The 27,412-nt window shown below is 36.5% G+C and overlaps 2 protein-coding genes across 4 annotated transcripts in view; one reads left to right on the top strand and one right to left on the bottom strand.

Moving 5' to 3' along the window:
• The first annotated feature begins 295 nt into the window (after positions 1–295).
• The window catches only part of LOC138715231 (facilitated trehalose transporter Tret1-like), a 453,955-nt gene continuing 426,838 nt past the window's right edge, over positions 296–27,412 (top strand). Inside the window, exon 1 of one of the 2 annotated variants that reach the window (XM_069847929.1) lies at positions 296–522. In XM_069847929.1, the coding sequence (XP_069704030.1) occupies positions 456–522 (67 nt within the window). In that variant the 5' untranslated portion in view covers positions 296–455. The remainder of the gene's footprint in view (positions 523–27,412) is intronic. The other variant, XM_069847932.1, reaches the window with a different exon arrangement.
• Positions 17,800–27,412, bottom strand: part of LOC138715659 (facilitated trehalose transporter Tret1-like) — a 42,749-nt gene continuing 33,136 nt past the window's right edge. For both annotated transcript variants that reach the window (XM_069848728.1, XM_069848729.1), the window contains exons 5-6: positions 24,716–24,988; positions 17,800–18,936 (exon numbers count right to left, since the gene is read on the bottom strand). In XM_069848728.1, the coding sequence (XP_069704829.1) occupies positions 18,181–18,936; positions 24,716–24,988 (1,029 nt within the window). In that variant the 3' untranslated portion in view covers positions 17,800–18,180. The remainder of the gene's footprint in view (positions 18,937–24,715; positions 24,989–27,412) is intronic.

Genomic DNA, 27,412 nt, shown 5'->3' with positions numbered 1-27,412 from the left:
ACAACCGTTTTCCTAGTAATATTTGTGAACAAATCATAAGACTTACTGTACACTTAATATTTTCATCATATTGTAAGCAAAAGAATGCATCCTCCCATCCTACTTGAAATTTTCGTTTTTTATAGAGATACATGGTTTCGAGAGAGATATTGCGACGATACGCCACTCGCAGGTCAGAGACAAATACAAATGGAACGGAGTTTGACTCCAGTGAGTGAGAGGGTGGGGGTTGTAGGTAGGAAGCGAGAGAAAAGCACTGCGAGCCACAATGTGCTCGTGAGTCGCATTTTCGCCGCGGCTGCTGTAGACTCTGCGAGTATCGGTGTGCAGTGTTCCCTAAAACGTGCATTCCATGCGGTTAAAACAATAGAAAAATGTGGTGCGGGTTCGCATACATGTAAATGTTTGTTCCTCTTGTATGTTCTGGCATATCATGAAAGCTTTGAAAGACTGTAATGTGTTTATTTGTAAAAGCGAAGAGAGTCCGTGTGATGGAAATTTCGGGAAGCATTTGGCATGAAGGTAAGATGTGAACGCCGCATTTGATTTACTTTTTCTTCTTGTTCTCTTTTGCTTAGGTTGAATAAAGTTCAAAATGAGTGTGTAGGTAATAAATATAGAACCTAAATTTCATTTAACTTTATAGTGCATAGATTAAACTGTAGGCCTACAGTCCGAAGAAATATTAGATCCTTTTTTTGCTTTAAGGACCAGTATTTTTCCCTGGATCGAAAATAGTACTATAAATCTGTAAGTAAAATACAATTATTTTCTTAAAGGGCGATATTTCCTTTCGATGAAAAATACAATAAAAACTGTGTAAAATGTATTTCACCATGGACCAAAATAATGAAAACTTAGTATTTCTTCTCGATATTGTAATTAATGGCATGCACTGTACACTTGCGAAGGCTATGGTGCTGATTACTTTAGAGCAAAAGTGATATATGTTAATTTGGTTCCTTACTTACGGCCAAGGCAATGGAAGTGTAACTTATAATTTATTCATAAAGACGATCAACTGACGTACTAATTCATAGATTTTGAAGGAAAAGAACATGGTTCTTCCTTTTTTCGGTGAAGTTTGAATACGCTGATACCACTTAGTATATGTATGAAATAATGCTATAATCTCTGTCACATATCTCGGCCTTTCATTTAGCTAACCTTTCGGCTTTTCTATAGCACACGACATTAAAACTTCCAAGTTGCATTTTTCTAAGTTCTGCGGTGCGGGAATCTGTGACGGGTTAGTTAGGTTAAGTTAGTTTATACCTTACATAAGTCTTGTATATACAAAAATGTGACAGGTTAGGTTAGTTTAGGTTTTTTATATGCCATGCATATACAAAGTGAAGTGAAATGCGTTTCGCGTTCGTTTTTAAATGTTCGGTGAATGTTACTTATGTCCCGCCCACTATAGGAGACATAGGCCAGTTTTACACTAATCCTAAACATTTAGTAGGCCTATAACTTGTTGCTTGTGTAGGCAGTCTTTTACATTAGATTTGCGAAAATTGGTTTATAGCGCAACATTAGCAGTGATAAAAGAGTGAAATATTCGGGTGAAACGAGCGTTGAGCGACTTCCGCCAATTTTGGAATAGACACCGACGCACTTGAACTGCCAACATAGAAAACAAAAAATCACACTCAATCGCTTTCACCTTCATCTTGACTGGATAATAAAAGCCTAAACTAACCTAACCTAACCTAAGTGCGTCGGTGTCTATTCCAAAATCGGCGGAAGTCACTCAACGCTCGTTTAACCAATATTCGTTCAGTGGGCCGTGGATACTCTACATTGACCAAAATATGTTCCAGCAACCTGTTTATTTCATGTGTTAAATAATATTTAAGTTTCCTACACCGATCAATTCACTTCGATTTTTAATGATTTTCTAATTTGTTTTCAAATCAACTGACGTCCTGAATTCCTCACATTCAAAACTACCCTTCCTCTGAAAATTAGAGCATTTTTCTACGTTTTTGGTCAAAAAACCTTCGTGTCGCGTGCTATAGAAAAAACAATACTTCATTAAACCCCCTCTAACCTTACAAATCTCAGCGTACCGTTAAAGAAGATTGTTTTCTTTCATTTACAGGTTATTAAAATATGATGACATGTATAGTATATTGTAGTGTAGTAACAGTCACTACTGAATCTTAATTTTATGAATCTTCGATCTCGCTACGCACCAAAACTGATTTGAGCTGAATTTCTTAACTGATCAAACGAAACTGAGGGATGGAATAACTTCAGAAGTGTACACGACACAAATTAATAATATATCACGTTTAAATACACCACGTTTCAACAATTGCATTTGCTGGGTAACTTTCGGTGCTGGACCCCTGACTCATTTCACCGACATTATCACCTTCATATCATTCAGACGCTAAATAACCTAAGATGTTGATACAGCGTCGTAAAATAACCTATTAAAAAAACAATTGCATATAATAAACTTCTCGCTCATTTATAGCTCATTTACCGTATACATCTGAATATATTCAGTAGAGAGCTCTTGAAATCAGTGTCGCAATGCTGCCAATACCTGACAAGAAAAGCGTTTAGTGACAGATTAGATTTGGTTTGTTCATATTTTTGGTATACCTTGTGCAGGTAGATTTCCCTGGATCATAGTGAAGTGCTTTCGTAAAATAGATATAGTAGTCAATAGTACAGTAAGTACTATTGATAACTCAACATTCACGCGTTGTGCAAAACAATAGTGGTACCACTGGGTCATGCGCTTGCTGCCTGTAAAAATGTGAGAGAAAATGATCTGTCTGGTATAAAAGAGACGAATGTATTTGGGGTTGTTAGGTACCCAATCAAATTTCTGCACATTTAAAGGGAAAAACTAAAATTATTTCACGCATTTATTATGGTAATACAGTGTTCTCTTAAATTGACTGAGCATATTGAGAATTTAATTAATAGCTTTCCCAAAACAGACTTTGAAATGTTTCACGTAAAACATTTTTTTTTTTCCGGAAAAGAAGCAAAAACGAGCAAAATTGTATTAAACGTTTTTGTTTGAACTATCTCAAAGAATAACTCCCTGAAATTAATGAAATTGCTTACGCTTCACTCTGCACATTAGATTGGCCATTCCCATGTTATGAAATGGCAAAAAATAAAAGAGAACAGCCACTAGGATCTTCAGTGTCAAAAATTTTCTGGTAATGACCACTAGATGGAAGTAGCCTACTGCTGCAAGCTATTACTCCTTTGAACACAAGTCGTCTATCTTGTTATTGGATAGAGTTTCGGTTGATTGTCAACCCTTCCTCTTCGATGATAGGGTATATTATTATTTTTTTATAACCGCTTGGTAGATAAATTCAGCCGAAACGAAAGCGTCCGACTGAATATAAATTTGTTTCAGCTTGGTAGGTGGCTCTGGATTAGTATAATATAAATCTTGTGGATGTCATTTGTTGAATTGAATTTATGAGAGTAGTTGTTTTGGTCGTCGATGTTTCTATTTTCTGTTTATGTCATATCTGCCAAGAGAATTTATTAGTTTGTTGTTATTGAGTGCTGCCTTGTGATAGAGTTCGTGTGATTTTTTGTATATATTCGTGAAGATATTCTATTTGGAGGTCATCGTGAAGTTGTCGTGTACTTGTTCCCCATCCACTGCCGTGAATGGTTCTCAGTATTTTGTTTTGGATAACTTGTATCCTGTTCATAACGGATTTGCTAGCATATGCCCAAGCTGGCGCTGCGTATGTTATCAATCATACTACGAATTAAGACCTTGTAGACATGCAATTTACTTTTATGTTTTAATGCTGGTGTTTTGAATAGTGGATATAATTGAAGAAATCTACCCACGGCATTTCCTGTTATTTGAGTGACATGTTGGTTCCAGATTAATGTTTTAGCCATAGTTATTCCCAGATATCTGATTTTTGGAGTCCAGTTGATGTATGTATTGAATAATTTGAGTCGGGTCCTGGGTTGGGCTTGTCGCTTTTGAAAAATAATTGCAGAGCTTTTAAGAGGATTTATTTTAATTTTCCATCTGTAGGTCCATCTTTCGTAATTATTACTCAATTGAATTTCATCAAGGTTGTGATGTAACTTCTTTCACAGTATCTAGATGACAGCATAGTGAAATTGATAAATGTTGTCTTCAAAGTGCATTAGGTTGATCAATGTGTTATATATGATCAGGGCTAATAGCTATCACATGAGGGGGAGGAACGTTAAGCATGAATAAACAGTAACATCAATTCAATAATACCATTTCTTTACAATTGATGACGTTGAATAACTACATACTGTTTTAATATATCAAGCGAAAAGTGTTTCCTTTTACCACTTAAAATTGTTTCATGAAGAACTCCTTTCGTTGTATATGAAGTGACATGGCAACATCGGAAGAGAGGTATATCACAGTTATCTACTTTGTTGGATTTAGTGTTACTATCGGACTCCAACAAATCGTCTCTAGTATTACGCTAGTCTATCCATCATTATCTACAACAGTGTCGACTTGGTTGGCAAGTTGGTATAGCGCTGGCCTTCTATGCCCAAGGTTGCGGGTTCGATCCCGGGCTAGGTCGATGGCATTTAAGTGTGCTTAAATGCGACAGGCTCATGTCAGTAGATTTACTGGCATGTAAAAGAACTCCTGCGGGACAAAATTCCGGCACATCCGGCAACGCTGATATAACCTCTGCAGTTGCAAGCGTCGTTAAATAAAACATAACATTAACATTCTACAACAGTTTTTAACTTTTTTCTTATTCTCAAAACAATTATTAAATAACCAGTTAGTAGTAATTCATTTCGGAGTGTTATTGTAGTCTAATTACTTTGAACTGGCTTGTGCGATCATGTTACGAGCCCTACTTCAAAAACGTAACGTTATAAATTTGTGTGTAACAGTGAGTTACCCAAAACCTAGATAGTCGGTAACCATTACCGAATCCTGGATTTTAGCTCTTACTTAACGTGTAACAGAATTCATATTAGATATACAGTACTGAATGCAGTTTGTTAATTTGATATGAGGTCCTGATTTCATGAGTATAAATCATATTATTTGTGTGTTCTTCGTTTTGTTTTAAAGTTCCTATCACAGAGAGGATCAATAAATATTACACTGTGTTGTGTTTGATAAGTTATATTTTAGCCCAAAATAAAGCCTGTTAAAGGGCAATTAACAATTAATTCCGCTAAGTAAATGGTTCATGGTGGTGGAAGTTTATGTATAGAGTAGGCATGTCAAAACCCTGCACATTGTGCACTTGTCTCTGTGCGATGTGCAGTTCCTATTCCCCTACCTGGAGGAAGTGAATCGGCTTGGAGGGGAACGCGACAGGGCTGTACATTATCTGCAATAGCATAACAGCTTTGGTTTCAGTAACACAGATCAGTACGGGTGTGCTCATTGAGCTGTGATTGTGAATGCGTTATGAAAAATAAAGTGAGGAGTCCACAGATATAACGAAGAAGAGAAATCACTAATCATATATATAACGTAACTGTTATGATGTTTTCCTCAGCCAACAGTAATTATTTTTAAATGAAAGGCTTTCATCATATCATGTGGACCTAATAGTGATGTGAGAATTTAAATCAGATTAGTAAAGTTCTCAAAATATGATATTCGCCAGCTCTTATTTCTTAAATAGTACTCTCATGGCAAGACAAACATGACAATGATGTTGTTTTGGAGTCTGTACTAACACAGCCATCAATGGTCAAACGACTTACAACTTTTATTTGATAGGCTGATAAGTGATGAGAATATTGAGTGAGGAATACATGTGAGGGTCTTGAGGTTGTAAGGGAAGGAAGAAAGCAACTATTTGTAAGGCGGAAAAATTTTCTGGAAAAATAATGCAAAATGGCGAATTTTCCATCTCACTTTACTATATTATCTTAATATACTTACGTTAATAAATCTTTAAACCTGACGTAAAGAAAATGTCCTCGCTTCACAGCTTGTGAACTACTCTTTTAACTGAATTCAGTAACGCTCCCAACTTGCTGATACTTGCTCTCAATGTTTTCCAAATAATATATAAATTTAAATTCAAGCTTAATTTATCCAATTTATTAATAATAATGTGAATTTATATTAATATAAGCAAGGAAATGATTCCAGTGTAAAAGCCTCACAATGTCCTATTGCATGTAATTGGGAGTAAAATATTTTCTTTAATATTTGTGCACCAATGGTCCCAATAATGCTTGAGGAATAATGAAAAAGTATTACTTTGAAATAATCAGTACCTACTACGTAAAATGAAATATTGTGTTCTTTTTTTGTTGTTTCGAAATTACTGCAGTATTTATATTTTCTTCAAAAACTGTATACAAATCATGTAAATAAATGGTTCTTTACAAACGACTGCTTTGTGACTTGTAACTGAGTAAGTCTATTGTTTCTTGTGTTACAATTATTGTCAAATATAGACACTGACAACAATTGTGTTTTTTCCTTCTGCTAAGTGTTTTTATAATGTCCAAATGTCAATTTAATTGAACACTAGACGCGCAGAATAGATTCTTGTACAGTTGTCAAAAAAAAAGTGGCCGCACTCGTGAACAGCGAAAATTTTCTAAGTCCACTTCGGGTCACGGCGATGCTACACGATGCATGTCCTTGTAGAAGCAGTTCCGGAACTATGGAACTATTTCATGTGTGTCTCGTAGACCAGCGATAGAGTGCTCGCTTAATGATTGAAAGATTGGGAGTTCGAGCCTTATTCGAGTTTTCATTTTTTTTAATAATTCTTTAGCGATATAAATAATATTCAAATTATAATTTGTATTCTGTTACCGTTCTTTCTCGATATAAATACTCTGAATTTATATAAGAAATTATTGTAATATAAATAAGCATTTGTCTTTGTAAAATAGGTAATTTCATTTAAATAATTAGTTATATGTTATATAATATCTTATATTAATTAAACCGATATTTATCATTTGTATTATGTTATCGTTATTTATATTCTGTTATCGTTGTTAGCGATATAAATAATATTCAAGTTATCATTTATATTCTGTTATCGTTCTTTAGCGACATAAATAACATAAATTTAATATTAGGTTTGGAACAATACAGGTGGATAATACTGGTGTTAGTTTTTTCTTTTTACATTATTACATTATATTATCTTCAAACAAAATAAAATGAAAAGGAGTGACGAGGAATTGAACCTGAAACGTTTACATCAAAATTCCGATGTCCTTCCGACTGAACTACGAGGGCACAAGTAAAGAAACATTTGCGGAGAAATTGGCCCAATTCCCCTCCAAGATTTTCTGATGATTTGTAGAAGTTCGTACAGGATGCGGGGGACAAAGGCTAATTGGGATTTCCCGGTACCTAATCGGTTAAAAATCCTGATAGAACTAATATTTAACCCTTGCGGTGAATTTCGGTGAAGTCCGGAAGGCCCAATTAGTCAAATCCACTCTCTTCACCGCCACGCTTGGGCCCCCTAGAATCTATTAAGATTCGAAAGAGACAGTGGTGTGCGGAAAGCAACGGGAAGTTAACGCATTTATCCTTCCCAAGAAAAACTGCAAACATGAGCAAAGGAAGCTTTTAACAGAAAAAGAAGCATCTTCTGCGACCTCTGGAAAAAGAACTAAGGAACAGATTAGTGAAGTGTTTTGTGTGGCACTGTATGGGGAAAAAATACGGACATTGCGATGGAATGAAGAGAAACATATAGAAGCATTTGAAATGTGGATGTGGAGAAAAATGGAACGTGTGAAGTGAACATACAGAATAAGAAATGAAGTTGTGTTGGAAAAAGTGGATGAAGAAAGTATGATGGTGAAACTGATTAGAAAGAGAAAAAGGAATTGGTTGGGTCACTGGTTGAGAAGAAACTGCCTACTGAGGGATGCACTGGAAGGAATGGTGAACGGGAGAAGAGTTCGAGGCAGAAGAAGATATCAAATAATAGACGACATTAAGATATGTGTATCATGTGTGGAGACTAAGAAGAAGGCAGAAAATAGAAAAGATTGGAGAATGCTGGGTTTGCAGTGAAAGACCTGCCCATGGGCAGAACGCTTATGTATGTCCAGGATGCTTGGAATGTCGTGGCTGAGAATAGTACTTATTTGAAAAGATTCTAGTCGATTCTATGCACAGTTGACTACAAGAACTTTCGGAGCTGGACCCCGGACTCATTTCACCGGCATTATTACCTTTACGTCATTCAGACGCTAAATAACCAAGATGTTGATAAAGCGTCGTAAAAAATAATCGAATGCAAGATGTGATCGAGATGTGGGAAAGATAGATTAAATATATTGAATCGTAGCTTTTTTTTGTTTTTTGAACAATTAATTGTTTGAATGTTCAAAGTTAGACGCCAGTAAGTTTCTTTTGCTTATGCCACGAAAGATATTTCTGTTGAGAATAAAATCTTTTTTTTCTTTCCATTTGCAGCCATAATGTCATAATAAGTAACGATAAAGGCATGGCATAATGCATCATGAACCTGATGTTAATTAATAAAATAATCATAAAAGGGAAAGGAGCAATTATGTATATTTTGTATCTCTCTCTTAAAAACAAAACTAAAAAATAACATAAAGAGCACGGGGTTGTATTCGAACGCAGGACCTCACGAGTAAAAGGTCAGAACGCTACCGTTACTTATCAAGTAACACAAACAATCCTTTAATTATAACTGTAGATATCAGGCAACGTGATACAACATCATGTAACATCGCCTGTCTCCGAACTGTAGCGAAGATACCCGAAGGGAACTTTGCTTCTGGAGAGCGGCCACTTTTTCTTTTGACAACTGTACATCCCTCCGGCTAAGAACTGGTAAGAGCAACACGTGAATGACGCAATCTGCACAGACCGGCGTTCCGCGCACATACACTGCACTTTCAGTGTCTGATTTCTGACATGCCTGGTATAGAGTATGGCGTGTTCTTAACTTGAGGTGACGTAAAATGCCGTTTCTATTTCATCATTTCTACTGTATTTTGGATCTACTGCACCTGTAAATATTTGAGGAATTTCTGATTCCTTGCCTCCTATATTAAGAATATTTTCCTGAATTCACCTGTCACAGATTTCTTGCGGATAATGTAATTAATAAGTAACATCAGTAGGCCCTATGCATGTATGGAGTTAAGGAAGTTTGTTACTATGCATGCTGTCACTGGTTTCATCTACAGAAACCCAAATGTTATCAGATATTTCTTCTCGAATGCTATACAGAACATTTTCGTAACATGACATTAAATATCCTTTACGTAGAGTTGTTTCAGATGGGGAAATTCTACCCGTATACTTCTCTATAAAATTCTTGAAGTGGGGGTTTTCCAACTTGTTAAAAGGAATGTTGGAGCTCACCATCATTTCATACAAATTCAGGAAAAAATCATTGTGTCTATCAGAATTTCAAACAGAAGACGCGCTTGCTTCCTTCTCGTTACGTATGAGTAATTATAAATGAGCTTCATGTCTCTGAGTTTTGATATGCTGTTCTATGTATTTGGGACTCTCGCCCCTTATTACAGTGTGGCACACGTTACATTTGATATTAATGTTATCTGTACAAAAGTACTTATTTCCATGTACTTCCACAAGTTCCTTTAATTTATCTTCTTTTTTCAGTTAAATTTTCGGCATAGTAATTGTGCACAGTATACTTGTACTCGCCTGTGCTAGCTATCAACTATCAGACAACCGATCACTAGTATGAAGTCGAATGGGCAGTTTTTCGGGACTAGGCGGAGGTAATTTCTTTACAAACACAACCAGCAATATATACTTTGTGTATCATTAACCTGTGTTTAAACTGCTGAAGTCCACACCTGTGGAGTAACGGTCAGCGCGTCTGGCCGCGAAACCAGGTGGCCCGGGTTCGATTCCCGGTCGGGGCAAGTTACCTGGTTGAGGTTTTTTCCGGGGTTTTCCCTCAACCCAAGATGAGCAAATGCTGGGTAACTTTCGGTGCTGGACTCCGGACTCATTTCACCGGCATTATCACCTTCATCTCATTCAGACGCTAAATAACCTAAGATGTTGATAAAGCGTCGTAAAATAACCTACTGAAATAAAAAAATAAACTACTGAACTCCCTAGGCTTGCTCATAATATATAATAATATTGTGCCTGCAGTAAACTTCTTACAAATACAGATTCTCATGGGGGGCAGATAAAAAAAAAGTTATTTTTTTCACCATGTCAACAATGTCAAAACGAGTGCTTACACAAATTTTGGCCACTTGAGCACACTTACGAGTCCCGTGGAGAAAGTAAGTTTCCGTCGGGCCGTTTGCAGAAAGAAAATACAATTTCATTGAAAGATTTATTGGAACAGATCAGCAATTGTTCAGCTATTTTTCAACATATTCCCCCCACAAGAAATGAGAGATTTGTCATACCGTGGAATCAACTTTTGTACTCCTGTGTCGTAGAAGTCTGCCGTCTGGGATCGGAACCAGTGTATGAAAGCCGTCTGCACATCTCTGTTGATCCCCCGATCTATAGTAGTATCACATTCTAGTGCACACCTGCACAAACAGCGCTCAACGAGTGCGCGCGCTCCTTCGGAGCGGGAGAGCTGTGTTTACCGCTCGCCGAAACGGAGAGGAAGATACGTCAGAATGACATAGACTTGCTATAGGTAGAGGAGAGGGAAACGACCACTCAGTTATCTAGTGGAGTGCAGTGTCCATTCTCAGTAACTGTTTCACGTTGCTTACCTACTGCTACAGTACAGTATGAAGAAATCTAAAAGACGGAACGTAACATTTAACATTTAACGATTTACAGCTCGAACTTATTGATCTTCAATGTGACTTAAGGGCTAAGACCGTTTGAATAATACTACTAGTCTGGTTGAGTTTTACAAGACTAAACCTTAGCAATAATATCCATGACTACACAAGCTGGCTGTGAAAATGATTGCTATGTTTGGCTCAACATTTATATTTGTGAGCAACTGTTTTCTACAATCAACTTTAATAAAGGCAGACATCGAACATCTGTAACTGATGTTTCATTACGATCAGTAGGCTACTGTTCCTTTCAGCTGCCAACAGCATAAAACCTCGTTTTGATGTACTGATAGATAAAAATATAACAAAATTATATTGTACATTTAAGTAGCTATAGAATTTCTATTACTTCTGTAAAATAAATATTTCTTTATTAATTAATAATAGTCCAAGATAGTTTTGCAAACACTGAACTTTAATTCATTTCATAAACACTCTTACTAGTACTGCATTTCCTTTTGTGTATATTTTGTACGAGATCACGCCTTCTTCCAGTTCACCCTTGTACAGAGAGCAGCTAATATCTGCATTCCGCTCATGAGCTGTGAGCCGGCTCGGAGAGCGCAAACCTTGTGCAAGCCTGGTCTAGTGTATACAGTCACGAAGCTTGAGTTTATGAGGGTTCTAGGAAGAATAGCCTATGCAGGTACTATTTCGCATTGTCTGTAATGAAGGGATAGTAGCAATCCTAGTGGTTAGCAACTATCTATGTATGCATATTTACTAAGTATTGAGCTTCGTGACTGTATATACTAGACTGTGGTAGTATATGCAATGTAGAGTCGGGACTTCAACAAGTAATACACCTCAAAGACCACCCACTCCAACAAAATTTATTTCTGTTTGGGAAGAGTTATTCCTGTTCATGGATTTTTTATACAAGTAGTTTCATTGGTGCTTACTTACTTATGGCTTTCATATCCCACCTTCACCTCCCATCTACGTCTCGGCCTCCCCAAAGGAATTTTTCCCTCCGGCCTCTCAACTAACATTCTACATGCATTTCTGTGTTCGCCTATACGTGCTACATGCCCTGCCCAAATCAAAGTCTGGATTTAATGTTCCTAATAATGCCAGGTGAAGAATACAATGAATAAAGAGTCCTGTTTCTAATGGGTGATTATTGTTTCCTTCCCCATAACACAACAAGTAATCTCCTATTTATAATGTGCCATTCCCATCTAACATAACCTCCTGTTCTCCCACAAAGTCTATTCTATATCTAGCTAGTTTTTAGTGCCAGAGAATCAGTCCCATTTCGAGGATTATTTTTGGGTTCCGTAACAAGCTGTTTCTTAGTGATGAATTGTTAGCTCTTCGCCCAACCCCCAAGTTGGAGGACCACCCCTTATCTGCCGTCTGCGACTGCTTATTCAATATATTCACAGCTACCCTCCATATCTGGAGGCCGTCTCCTCTATCCGCAACCTGAGGACGTGCCATGCCGTGGTGATATTTTCAAGTTATTTGTGTTATTACGTTATTAGCAAGGGAATTTTAATATGTGAATTTTCATTTCTATACAAGTACATTATTATTTATTTATAGCTTTAATATGATTTGTATGTCCCACATGAACTTAGTGTGTATTAAATGTGACAAATATATAGGTCTCGCAAGTACGGATTACCGACGGAAGGAATGCGAATCAAACACTGCGATAAGGAAGAGCGGGCGAGAGGAAAGGTCACGAGATAGCTTATATGATATTCAAGAGTACAGTCGGAAGAGAAATGACAGCGATAGAATCAGTCTTGCGTTGTGAAAGTTACATTACGACTTCAGTTTGTTCCATTGCATGTGAATACGTGTCTTGTATCGCACGGTATTATTATTTCATTCGTAAATATATGTTGCGCGTTTAATTAGCTTCGAATTTTTTTCTTGCTACGTTTTTTTTTATTTCCACAGCGATGTCCTCATTTGTTTATCTTCTTGGAAGAGACAGTACTTCCATCGGCTCACACCTCTCCCCCTCGGCGTGCCTACATACACACGTCAAAACAGACAGCAACCCCATCATTGCTTTTCGGTAATGGTTTCTTGCGCGAGCTATACCAGAATTATTTAACTATAATAGCATACATTATATCTACCTATTCGTAGTACACTATGCTATTAATGTAAACATTACGTTGTACTGGTTTGCCATACGCCACTGTTTCGCATTGCGATCTGCTCCGTAGTATCTACCTGGATTGCTACGGAGAAAGAGAGAAGCCCGCTACGACTTCACAGAGCATCCAATTAAAAATGACTGGTTTGAATGCTCCGGACAGTTTGCAAATTCTGTGTTTCAACTAACTATAGGGCCTACTTCGTCTTGATACCTGAAACCTGTGTTCGTTTACATCTCTCATTCAATTACATTGTATGGTTAATGCGCAGGCAACTTCGTGAACATGGTAGCATATGTTCCGTCTCTAGATATATGTGCTCTGCGATTGTCAAGAACGACTTAAGATGTTTAGTTCAGTATTTCACCGATACTGCTGAACACTTGGTCGCACTATAATAAATTAAACAATAAATATTATATCTGGCATTTTTGTTTCAATTTCACAAGTATTTTTTTAGTTGATTATTCAACGACACTGCAACAACCATAGGCGGAGGGAGAACCGTTTCCTTGGGAGGGGGGGGCAAAGAAAAACCGTAGAATCCTCATATAACGGGGTTACGGGGGACATCATTTATCTCATAGCTTGACCGTGGTACAGTATATCGGAATATTATTACTATATTTTATTTTATTTATTACAGAAGAAAATAATTAAAATATGTCTTCACAAACCTATTGATTTTCCATCTCAAAAATTGTTTTTAGACTTTAATGTACTTACCATAAGACAAATTTATTATATCGTATTAATAAAATTCATGCATAAAAATCTAAATAATTTTGAATTGTATTCTCATAGTTATTAAACAAAAGGTATGAATTCTTTAAGATTGTTTGAACCAAAATACAACACTGTTACAGTATTTAATCATAGCAGTAATTTAGGCCCAAGAATATATAACAAATATGTATTTAAATATCCTAATCTTGTCAATTCTAATAGTTCTAGTATTAAATTTAAAAAGTTATATATGGATTTTATAAAAATTGAAAAATTGTAAATTTAAATTAATATATTATAATTGCATAGTAGACATAAGACAAATTGTATTGTATACTTATTAATTTCAATTCAGGAATCCGCCCCTGAGCACGAGTTCTACTCTTTCAGGGGCGAGCTAAAGTTTTTTCTGTATATATTATATTTTATGTTACAATCATTAGCAAAATAAATAAATAAAGTAAATAAATATTTTCGAGAGAATGTTTCTTAAAATGTTACATCCACATCCGCGATGTTTCGAACCGAGTTGTATAGGACTTGAACTGTACAGTAGGTCTGCTACAAATTATAATAGAGCATAACTTAAAAAAACTCCCTTTTTTTCTCTCTCGTACAGAAACACATGGATAGGCCTACTTCAATAAAACTACGTAACAGTGCTAACAGAAAGTCTTTTATATGAAGTTTACCTTCCTGAAGATACCATAATTATGAAATGCAAACTCTAATTATTTTATTTAATCTTGTCTTTAAGTTTACACATTATACCGGGATCACTTTTGTTTTTACTGCATTGTTGTGAGGTATGTTATTCATATTTCTCCAAGTGGTGGCCTGAACATCTGAGGAGTGTCGTTTCAAAACGTGTTAAGTCCCTCCTCCATCGAAATTTAGTTTGATGCGATTTCGCACTTATAAGCATATCTTCTATCATATATCATAACAAAATTGGATCATTTCGTATTATATTCTGTGTTTTTTGTATGCGCTTTCTGATGCGTCGGATCAAATCGTGTTATGTTCGCGAAACTGATCGGTTGAAATCGTATTAAATTCCCAACCGTTTTCCTTTCGTTGGTTGACCTGAACGAAATGCCGCATTTTTTTCTAAGTTGTCAGCGATGTGTACGATGTAATGAATGAATAACGGTTGCTTACTACTTTTGTGCAAAAAGTATGCAATAGTTGGAGAAAGATAAAAGAGGATCAGGAAAATGCCGAGAACAAAAACAAAAAGAAATCGCGGAATGGAAACAAGATAAATACATCAGCTGTGTTACTACAGTAAACTGAATTAAATATCTCATTCTGAGATAATATTATCTTCTAAACTACATGCATTTCCATATACACACAATGGGGAAAACTGAACCTTTCTACAACTAATCTTTTCCAATTCACTGTGCATCATTTCCACAAAGTTCCATACATTGTATACATGGAACGAGACTCAGTCTGGAAGAGGGGCAAATGAAGTGGCATCAGGAGGAATGTCATTTCTCGAAGCACTCAGCTTTGAGCAGGATGTTACTTGCATAAGACTTTTCTTGACAGATGCAGCGGGCAGAACAAAAACATGCACATAGTACACGTCCTTCCTTTCTGGCTCCAAAGCAAGGCACCCCCACATATTTCCGAAGTTGTAATGTATTTTCCAGTGCGGGGCCATTCGGAGTCGTAGAGAAAACGTTGCGCAAGAAAGCAGAGTCCACACCTGTGGAGTAACGGCCAGGTCGTGACAAATTACTGGTTGAGGATTTTTCCAGGGTTTTCCCTCAACCCAATATGAGCAAATGCTGGGTAACTTTCGGTGCTGGACACCGGGCTCTTTTCTTTTCACCGGCATTATCACCTTCACCTCATTCAGATGCTAAATAACCTAAGATGTTGATAAAGCGTCGTAAAATAATCTAGTAAAATAAATAAGTAAGAAAGCCGAGATAATTAGCCTACCCCTAATGAATATAGGTTTTTTTATGAAACAGTGGGTTCCGTTAAAACTCTAGGAGAAAATTGGACAATTCGAGATTATAAATCTCTAGCTTCACAGTACAAAAAGGTGGAAGCAATCAAGGATATGTAAAGGGTTACATTAAAAAGGATCTATAAAAATGGAAAATCAGAGGTTACTTTGAAAATGGAACCCATATTTAGATATGATGATCCTTTCAAAGTAGGCACTCGTATTATAAAACGAGGAGTAAGAAGAATAACAGTGTCACAAATCTTACTGATGCTAAGAAGAACGATGTGAATACTTTGCTGAAAGTGAGATTTGAAGATAGTTGGGAATAAATGGATGACGTGGGGTTCTATGTTTCTGCCTCAGCAATGATACAGGATCTTTTACTGAAAATAACGAACATGGTCAACATCTTCATGAATAATCAGGTTTTGAAAGACTGTATTTTCATAATTATATTACTTATGTGTATTCATTTTAGACTAAAGGGTACTCAAAAAACAATGTAGCTTCAATTTCATTAGTGCCCTAGTATAATTTATGATAGGCCTATTTCGTTGATAAATACGGAACACAGAATATTTAATCTGGAATAATCATTTCTGATACTTTATAACAAATAATAAATGACATCTCTGTGAAAAAGATAAATAAATGAAACAGCATTGTGTAAGAAACAAAAGGTGTTGGATCAAAACGTATTAAATTTTTTGTGTTGTTTCAAAACGTATTAAGTAACAAATTAAAAGTCAAATTGCTCCACATTGCCATAGAAAACACATTTCAAATTTTATCAGTATTAGTTATAAATGTCTATATTAACACGATGGCAGTTCGTTTTTATACATATTCAAAACACTTTAGGAGGAAAACGTTTTTATTCTTTCATGTAAAATTAGAATTCGGGAACATAACACGTTTTGAAACGATGCTCCTCATCTGCAGACTTCTAATACATGAATACAGGCTGTTACAAAAGAAACATTACACTGCTTCCATTCCTCAAATGAGGTATATAAATTCTTATAGAAGGTAAAGGTATCCCCGTCACACGCCATGAAGGCACTTGGGGCATGGAGGTAGAGCCCCATGCTTTCCATGACCTCGGCACTAGAATGAGGTGGTGTGGTCGGCATCATGCTCTGACCGCCTTTTACCCCCGGGAAAGACCCGGTACTCAATTTTATAGGAGACTGAATAAACCTCGGGGCCGTTCTGGAAGTTTAGCAACGAGAAAAATCCCGTCACCACTTGCGATCGAACCCCATGTGTCTAGACTATAATAGGCCTATTTATTTTTAATTTCTGAATGTATATGAATATAAATTCTTATACATTCAGAAATTGAGGTGGAAAAATTCAAATATCTTGGAGCAACAGTAACAAATATAAATGACACTCAGAAGAAAATTACACGCAGAATAAATATGGGAAATGCCTGCTATTATTCGGTTGGGAAGCTTTTGTCATCTACTGTAGTCTGCTGTCAAAAAATCTGGAAGTTATAATTTATAAAACAATTATACTACCGGTTGTTCTGTATAGTTGTGAAACTTGGACTCTCAATTTGAGAAAGGAACAGAGATTAAGGGTGTTTGAGAATAAAGTTCTTAGGAAAATATTTGGGGCTAAGAGGGATGAAGTTACAGTAGAATGGAGAAAGTTGCACAACGCAGAACTGCACGCTTTGTATTCTTCACCTGACATAATTAGAAACATTAAATCCAGACGTTTGAGATTGGCAGGACATGTAACACGTATGGGCGAATCCAGAAATGCATATAGAGTGTTAGTTGGGAGGCCGGAGGGAATAAGACCTTTGGGGAGGCCGAGACGTAGATGGGAGGACAATATTAGAATGGATTTTAGGGAGGTGGGATATGATGATAGAGACTGGATTAATCTTGCTCAGGATAGGGACCGATGGCGGGCTTATGTGAAGGCGGCAATGAACCTCTGGGTTCCTTAAAAGCTATAAGTGAGTATACAATCAGAAATTAAAAATAAATAGGCCTATTATAGTCTAGACACGTGATTGAAGACATAAATTCATCATTTTAAACACAGAAATTTAATCCTAAGGAAAAGCAAAAAAGATCTTTTGAATTCAATATTTTCTAACGTCAATAGAAAAGAAAAAGAGTTCAGACAAGTTTGTGCCCCCATACCCCTTATAACTCCGTCTATGTAACAACTACTAGGTTATTTAGCGTCGATGGGATTGATGATAGCGAGATGGTATTTTGCGTGATGAGGACGAGGATTCGCCATAGATTACCTGGCATTCGCCTTACGATTGGGAAAAACTTCGAGAAAACGCAACCAGTTAATCAGCCCAAGCGGGGATCGAACCCACTTCCGAGCGCAACTTCAGATCGGCAGACAAGCGCCTCACCGGTGGCTAAAAATTGTCAGCTACGTTTTCTCCTCAGCACATATGACATTTTATTTCTCATGATGTTACATCTCTTTCCACCACCATTATCTTTATTTTAATAGTGAACAATTATTTTTACATTCGAAAATGTTTGCATTACACGCTTACACTTGAGCAACTTATACATGGGGTATTTTTTATTTTTTAATTTTATTTCTCGTCAACCATAAAATGTTATTCATCAAAAAATATCTCTCTATTTGCACAAGAGAACGACCTTTAGTTTCAGGTAATAAAAGATACACAAACAGGCAGCAAAATAGCGAAAATACCCCAAACAACCAAAAGAGTCCTGCAGATCCAATTGCAGTGTGTACAGATGGGAATAATTTGGTTGCTCCAAACATCGCCATATCATTCATAGTAAAAATATACCCTCCAAAAACACATCGAACTTTAGAGGGTAAGATTTCTCCCACCATTATAGTAGGCAGCACGAAGTAACCGTATGTATTAAATGCTACGTACAAGAGTACACACACAATCATAACCCACGCTGGGACGGTCTGAACGTGAATTAGAGTCCCGAGCACCACAGCGACGATGCCCGATCCCAGTCCTGAGGAGATGGACATGGGCCTGCGCCCCACATACACCAACGTGGCGCATGATACCACCATGAACGCAACCCTCACAATTGACGTGAGGTTGGTAGTCAAGTTGACGTCCAAGCTGCCGTCTGTCTTCAGCCCAGAGAGAATGTCAACCGTGTAAAATATGAAGAGGTTACTTCCACACAAGACTTGGATCAGACTGAAGATGTGAATGATGAAGAAAGGCTTCATCACTTGAGGACGAAAATACTGCTTGCAAATCCACTTGGAGGATGAGTTTGGAATTGAAGCATTGTCTTCATTTATTCTGTTCAGTAGTTCTTGCAAATCTCTCTCAGCCTGTTAAAGTAAAACAAGTATATTAACCAGGCAATATTGTTTTTGAGAATTTGTGACAAAAAATGAAAAGAAGAATCGGCCAAGCTTGGAAGGCTTTTTGGTCACACAAATTCAAACTTCTGGACAAATCCCTAAACCGAAAGCTTCAAATCGAGGCACTCAACTTTTTTCTCCCTGGTACTACTTGAAGGAAAAACTGAATGAGGTAGAAACAAATAGTAAGAATAAAAACATTCGAGATTTATATAAGGGTATAAAGGAATTTAAGAACGGATATCAGCCAAGGGTAAACGTGATCAAGGATGAGAATGGTGACTTGCTTGCAGACTCTCCATCAATCCTAAACAGATGGAAAAACTATTTTGCGCAACTACTAAATGTACATAGGCCAAATAGAAATGATCGGGACGAAATTGAAATACAAACTGCTGAGCCATTTATACCCGAACCCACGCTTTCAGAAGTCGAAATTGCGATAGAAAATCTGAAAAAGTACAAGTCTCCAGGTATCGATCAAATTCCAGCAGAATTAATACAAGAGGGTGGAAGTGCATTGTATAGCGAAATTTATAAACTTGTACTTGGTATTTGGGAAAAGTAAATTGTACCAGAACAATGGAAGGAGTCCATAATTGTACCTATTTTTAAAAAGGGGGACAAAACCAACTGTGGTAACTTTCGAGGAATATCACTTTTGTTGACGTCGTACAAAATTTTGTCCAATATTATTTTGAGAAGATTAACTCCGTACGTAGATGAAATTATTGGGGACCATCAGTGCGGTTTTCGGCGTAATAGATCGACTATTGATCAGATTTTTTGTATTCGACAGATAATGGAGAAAAAATGGGAGTATAAGGGTACAGTACATCAGTTATTCATAGATTTCAAAAAGGCATATGATTCGGTTAAGAGGGAAGTATTATATGATATTCTTATTGAATTTGGTATTCCCAAGAAATTAGTTCGATTAATTAAAATGTGTCTCAGTGAAACATACAGCAGAGTCCGTATAGGTCAGTTTCTATCAGATGCTTTTCCAATTCACTGCGGGCTAAAGCAGGGAGATGCACTATCACCTTTACTTTTTAACTTCGCTCTAGAATATGCCATTAGGAAAGTTCAGGATAACAGGTAGGGTTTGGAATTGAACGGGTTACATCAGCTTCTTGTCTATGCGGATGACGTGAATATGTTAGGAGAAAATACACAAACGATTAGGGAAAACACGGAAATTTTACTTGAAGCAAGTAGAGCGATCGGTTTGGAAGTAAATGCCGAAAAGATAAAGTATATGATAATGTCTCGTGACCAGAATATTGTACGAAATGGAAATATAGAAATTGGAGATTTATCCTTCGAAGAGGTGGAAAAATTCAAATATCTTGGAGCAACAGTAACAAATATAAATGACACTCGGGAGGAAATTAAACGCAGAATAAATATGGGAAATGCGTGTTATTATTCGGTTGAGAAGCTCTTATCATCCAGTCTGCTGTCCAAAAATCTGAAAGTTAGAATTTATAAAACAGTTATATTACCGGTTCTTCTGTATGGTTGTGAAACTTGGACTCTCACTCTGAGAGAGGAACATAGGTTCAGGGTGTTTGAGAATAAGGTGCTTAGGAAAATATTTGGGGCTAAGCGGGATGAAGTTACAGGAGAATGGAGGAAGTTACACAACACAGAACTGCACGCATTGTATTCTTCACCTGACGTAATTAGGAACATTAAATCCAGACGTTTGAGATGGGCAGGGCATGTAGCATGTATGGGCGAATCCAGAAATGCATATAGAGTGTTAGTTGGGAGACTGGAGGGAAAAAGACCTTTAGGGAGGCCGAGACGTAGATGGGAGGATAATATTAAAATGGATTTGAGGGAGGTGGGGTATGATGATAGAGACTGGATTAATCTTGCACAGGATAGGGACCGCTGGCGGGCTTATGTGAGGGCGGCAATGAACCTTCGGGTTCCTTAAAAGCCATTTGTAAGTAAGTAAGGTACTATTATATGGAGCCAAACTTGGTCCCTGACAGATATACAACGGAAAAACGTAAAAGAGTGACAGAGGAAAATAATAGGTATAACGTTGGGACAGGATTTCCAACAATAGAGTACAGAAAATCACAGCTTCAAACGATATTGCGCAACGAGCTGCAGGGGTAAAGTGGAAGTGGGAAGGACACGTGACGAGACAGCAACACAACCGACGGGTGCAGATAGCTATCATGTGGGAACCCTACACAGGCAAGAGGACAAGAGGTAGAAGGTGAAATGGCAGACTTCTTCAAGCAATTGTAGGACCCACTAGACTATGGTCGTCCTATGCAGAAGTGCTTGGAGAGAACTAGGTCACCAACTCGAAAAGACAATACTGTGAAATGTGCTGTAAGAACTGTAATTACCCTGCTCACCATGTGAGATAAAACCGAGCTTCCCCCTCTCGCAGTGCCGGATTTAGACCTATGCAACCTAAGCAGTTGTCTAGGGCGGCAGTTTCCAGGAGAGTGGCATTCTCTCTCTCTCTTTTTCTTTATTCTCTCCTTTTTAATTTTCATTTTACAGTGAAATTTGTTTTTAAAATACTTGTTGTTAAATCTTTTCTGAAGTTTGTTTTTGAACACTTCGTGGAAGATTGTTTTTTATCGCATTGCTGCGGTCTCGGCGAGAGTAAAAGGGAAAGTGTGCAGCTGCATAATTATATTGTAATGCCAGTATCACGTTATTATACTATGAAACTGCTTAAATTTAACTGCTTGTATAAACAAGAATGTATTGTTGATAGTCAAATTGAATGTGTTTATTATTTATCGCTATGAATAGTAACCACAACTCAGTTACATTTCCTATATATATATTTATCCAATGCCACCAGGTTGTCTTTCGACATTTCTGGTCTTCTCACCTGGCCGTGGCTTAGTTGTAACCCACTTCTGAGGTTGGGGCGCCTGGAAGGCGGAGTTACATTACCCCGATGATGTGTTAGGATGATTATGATAATGTAGTGCCAGGAGAGGTCTTAAATTTCAACTTAACCTAAATTCAAGACCATGGACGAACACAGGAAAAATTCCTGTGCTCTAACCGGGAATCGAACCCGGGACCTCATGCACTATAGCCAGAAGCTCTGGCCACTAGACCATGAGGCTGGTCACATTTCCAATATAATACTTCATAAAAAATACTATTTAATCACTTTCCAGCATGTGCATTATGTATTTCGATATGAAAGGTTTATTCCACAAAGAGTTGGAGTTTATTAATTAATTTACTTTATACTTACTATCGAAATAAGAAATACTCGTGTTATAATTATACTCCAACAAAACAATGCTTAAAAATAAACCATAATCTGCCTTTCACAAATCAATTTTGTTTCAACAATCAATAAGTTTGACTAACTAAGTTTCTTCTCATCGAGTTTGATGTGCTTCGTCAGATCGACTTCATGACATCATCAGTGCTTTATATATGTGAAGAAAGTGCAAAGAACATTTTTATAATTCAAAAGTTAGAAGCATGTATTTTGATTCCAGTAATTTATTGTTTTCTGAATTGTAACATTTCATTTATAAATAATTTAAAGTAAACATGACCCGTACAATGGCTACTCATAAACTGTTTGTGGGAGTTGGGGGGGGGAGCAAATTTTAGCACTGCCTACAGGCGGCACTGTACCTAAATCCGGCCCTGCCCTCTCGCAGGAGACCCTAGTCCTTTATGGGGCACTGCGGGCTTATTCATTCATTCATTCATTCATTCATTCATTCATTCATTCATTCATTCATTCATTCATTCATTCATTCGTGGAGTTCCCCCCCTCTCGTAGGAGACCCTAGTCATTCATGGGACACTGAGGGCTTATTCATTCATTCATTCATTCATTCATTCATTCATTCATTCATTCATTGAGCTTCCCCCTCTCGTAGGACACCCTATTCCTTTATAGGACACTGCGGGCTTATATATTTATTTATTTACTCATTCATTCATTCATTCATTCATTCATTCATTCATTGAGCTTCCCCCTCTCGTAGGACCCCTATTCCTTTATGGCACACTGCGGGCTTATATATTTATTTATTTACTCATTCATTCATTCATTCATTCATTCATTCATTCATTCATTGAGCTTCCCCCTCTCGTAGGACACCCTATTCCTTTATGGGACACTGCGGGCTTATATATTTATTTATTTACTCATTCATTCATTCATTCATTCATTGAGCTTCTCCCGTAGGAGACCATATTCCTTCATGTGACACATTTATTCATTGAGCTTTCCCCTCTCGTAGGACACCCTATTCCTTTATAGGACACTGCGGGCTTATTCATGCATTCATTCACTGAGCTTCCCCCTCTCGTAGGAGACCTTATTCTTTTATGGGACATTGCGGGCTTATATATTTATTTATTTATTTATTCATTTATTCATTCACTCATTCATTCATTGAGCTTCCCCCTCTCCTAGGAGACCCTATTCCTTAATGGGACACTGCGGGCTTATATATATACATATATATACATATATATATATATATATATATATTTATTCACTCATTCATTCATTCACTCACTCACTCACTCACTCATTCATTCATTCATTCATTCATTGAGCTTCCTCCTCTCCTAGGAGACCCTATTCCTTAATGGAACACTGCGGGCTTATATATATATATATATATATATATATATATATTTATTCACTCACTCATTCATTCATTCATTCATTCATTCACTCATTCATTCATTGAGCTTCCTCCTCTCCTAGGAGACCCTATTCCTTAATGGGACACTGCGGGCTTATATATATATATATATATATATATATATATATATATATATATATTTATTCACTCATTCATTCACTCACTCATTCATTCATTCATTCATTCATTCATTGAGCTTCCTCCTCTCCTAGGAGACCCTATTCCTTAATGGGACACTGCGGGCTTATATATATATATATATATATATATATATATATTTATTCACTCATTCATTCACTCACTCATTCATTCATTCATTGAGCTTCCTCCTCTCCTAGGAGACCCTATTCCTTAATGGGACACTGCGGGCTTATATATATATATATATATATATTTATTTATTTATTCACTCACTCATTCATTCATTCATACATTCATTCATTCACTCATTCATTCATTGAGCTTCCTCCTCTCCTAGGAGACCCTATTCCTTAATGGGACACTGCGGGCTTATATATATATATATATATATATATATATATATTTATTCACTCATTCATTCACTCACTCATTCATTCATTCATTGAGCTTCCTCCTCTCCTAGGACACCCTATTCCTTAATGGGACACTGCGGGCTTATATATATATATATATTCACTCATTCATTCATTCACTCACTCATTCATTCATTCATTCATTCATTCATTGAACTTCCTCCTCTCCTAGGACACCCTATTCCTTAATGGGACACTGCGGGCTTATATATATATATATATTCACTCATTCATTCATTCATTCATTCATTCATTCATTCATTGAGCTTCCTCCTCTCCTAGGAGACCCTATTCCTTAATGGGACACTGCGGGCTTATATATATAATATATATTCACTCATTCATTCATTCACTCATTCATTCATTCATTCATTCATTCATTCATTGAGCTTCCTCCTCTCCTAGGAGACCCTGTTCCTTTATGGGACACTGCGGGCTTTTTCATTCATTAATTGACGATGTATGAATTTTTTGGTTATCTAGCGTCGTATATAATAAGGAAGTATCTGCCACCTGCATTGGACGTGTTGACCCCCACAGCCAGCTGTACACTTCAGATGCCTCATTGATCCGATTTTTATGGACTAGCCACACTGGGCTCTCGCGCAGGAAGCTGTAAAGCAAGACGTTCAGAAGAGAGGTCCCGGCTCCGAGACCCGCCACTATTCGCCAGCCCATATGTGTCCCCAGCAGAGACACAACCATGATGCCTATTGAGTAGAATAGAAGTATACAAGCAGACAACGCACCCCGTAGTCTGGGGTCCGCCATTTCTTCCAAATGATACTGTAACAAACAGAAATTACGGAAATGTTTGATTTGTGAAGTTAACATAATCGGTAATTCTGTAAATATCCTTTACAAAACTGAAGATAAAAATAGAAAACACTGAGCAAACATTTCTCTTTCTCGCTACACTATAGTAGGGAAAAAAAGAATAGGGATATCTGATGCAAAGTTTTACCGTTAGATGGCAAGAGCGTTCCATGCGGCATAACATGTTGTAGGGATATATTATGTCATATGCAAGTTATGTTCTCCCGTTTGTTGGTTTTCATGCATGTCAAAATTATATTTATAATTATTTTGTATAACATAGTACAATTTAATATAATTAAGTATTTTCTTACCTCATAATTTAATTTAATTTGCAATAAATAAGAGCGATTTCCCTTAAGATATGGATGAGGAAATCTGCAGTACGCAGAATATAATGTTCATGAACCTAAACGAGAACTTTGAGAACGAGATGCACGAATAAAAAAAAAAGGAACTTTGTTGAAGGTGAATATTGCCACTTCAATCATTAGTATTGTAAGTACCGTACGCGAGAAACAGGATTTGCAGCCACCAATGTGTTTTGTTTTATAAGGAAAGGGCTATCGGGGTTGAATTACTCTTATTTTTTTCTCTAGTTGAAGAAAAATCAAATTTTTTAATAGTATGGTATAATATGATCGCAGTAGTATCATGATTATTCTTGCGTTTTGTAGGTTACAACATGCAGTTTTGAAAACGAGTAGGCCCCTACTATGTAGAATGATTTTGAAAATGAAGTTAATAAATAATAATTAACCTACATTAAAGGCATTATTTACGAAATGGATTTTTGAAGTCAAGGTTCCCCTACTTTCTTATTTTATACAAAGACTATATTATTTATAGGCGTATATATATTTTTTTACTACGGATCGTCCTGGATAATAAACATCCCAGTTAATCGAGAGTTTACTGTAGGCCTCGCATCGTCTCATTGTAAAATGCAGACGTAAACTTCGAAGACTCCTCCTACAAGTACTGAATATAATCCCTGATCGGGATATATTCTATGCTAACGTACTTGCTGTTGAGGTTGCATATGTTTTCATTACAGTTTTTCTTTGCCATCTTCCAAAATGAAATAGTAGCCAGCAATTCCTTACTAGAATTAGTTATTTTTGTTTAATATCTATCACTTTTGAGGCGCAATTTAATTAGTTATATTTTTTATGTTGAAAGCGTATATTCAGAATCTTTCGGGACCTCATTGAAGGCAAAAAATTTTCCCTGATTTTTACATATAGAACACACAAAAAAATTGGCATGTTGAGTTGTTTTTAAAAGTACTTAATATATCAATACACTACGTAAATCCTCAGTGTTTATAATATACTCGAAAACAAATGCACACGCAAAGCGCAACCCTCAAAGTACACGCGCGCTATCTGCTGGTGCTAGTTCAGGATATCCCTATAGGCGGATTTCCGTTAATGCATAAGAACACACTACGCTACAACTACTCTAAGGTTTATTGTCCATATATAAATGTGTATTTTCCTCCCAATTCTAAGTTAGAAAGTTATTTGTTATTTTTTGAGTCAATTTCGAATTTTCCTAAAATATGTACCAGTAACATTATAATACCTGAAGATTTTAATTTTCCCAACATAACTGACCACACGTATGATCTCTTGAATGGGGGAAAGATCTCTTGCAAACTTCTTAGCACTTCATTTTCTATTTTCAGTAAACTACATTCAAGATAATTATTTTAAAACTCTAGATCTAATTTTAACTAACATACCTAAATCCTTGGAACTTTCTAGAAACGATATTCCTCTTATTAACGAAGACAAATATAATCCATCCTTAACAATAATGTTGTGTATAAAAGATCGTATCAAAACATTCAAACATTCTCCTACTACAATTTTGAACTTTAAAAAAGCAAACTTTAGCGCAATCTACATTGACATTAAACAAATAGACTGGGAAGTACTTCATAAACACAATGATATTAATGAAGCTGTCGATTATTTCTATGAAAATTTAAACAATATATGTGATAGAAATATTCCAAAGAAAAGAATCAATAGGAAAAAGTCTTATCCATGTTGGTTTACAAAAGATATCATACAAAATTTAAGAAGTAAAGAATAGCCTACTATAGGAAGAGAATAAAATATTTCCCACGTTATGAAGAAAAATATAAAGAATTAAGAAGGGCAACCAAAACTATGATTAATAATGCTTATTTAAATTGCTTAGAAATTTCTGAAAGAAATATTGCTAACAATCCTAAGCACTGCAATGTTATTGAAAGTAAACAAATAAAAAATTTCCGTACATCTCATGTCATGACATTAGATAGTAATTCATTAACCAATGATAAAGATATTGCTGATGGTTTTGCGACACATTTTAAATCTGTATACAGTAATAATATACAAA

This window comes from Periplaneta americana, chromosome 15 (assembly GCF_040183065.1).
Source record: "Periplaneta americana isolate PAMFEO1 chromosome 15, P.americana_PAMFEO1_priV1, whole genome shotgun sequence".
Classification (NCBI taxonomy): Eukaryota; Metazoa; Arthropoda; class Insecta; order Blattodea; family Blattidae; genus Periplaneta; species Periplaneta americana.
This window is presented reverse-complemented; position numbering and strand designations above follow the sequence as displayed.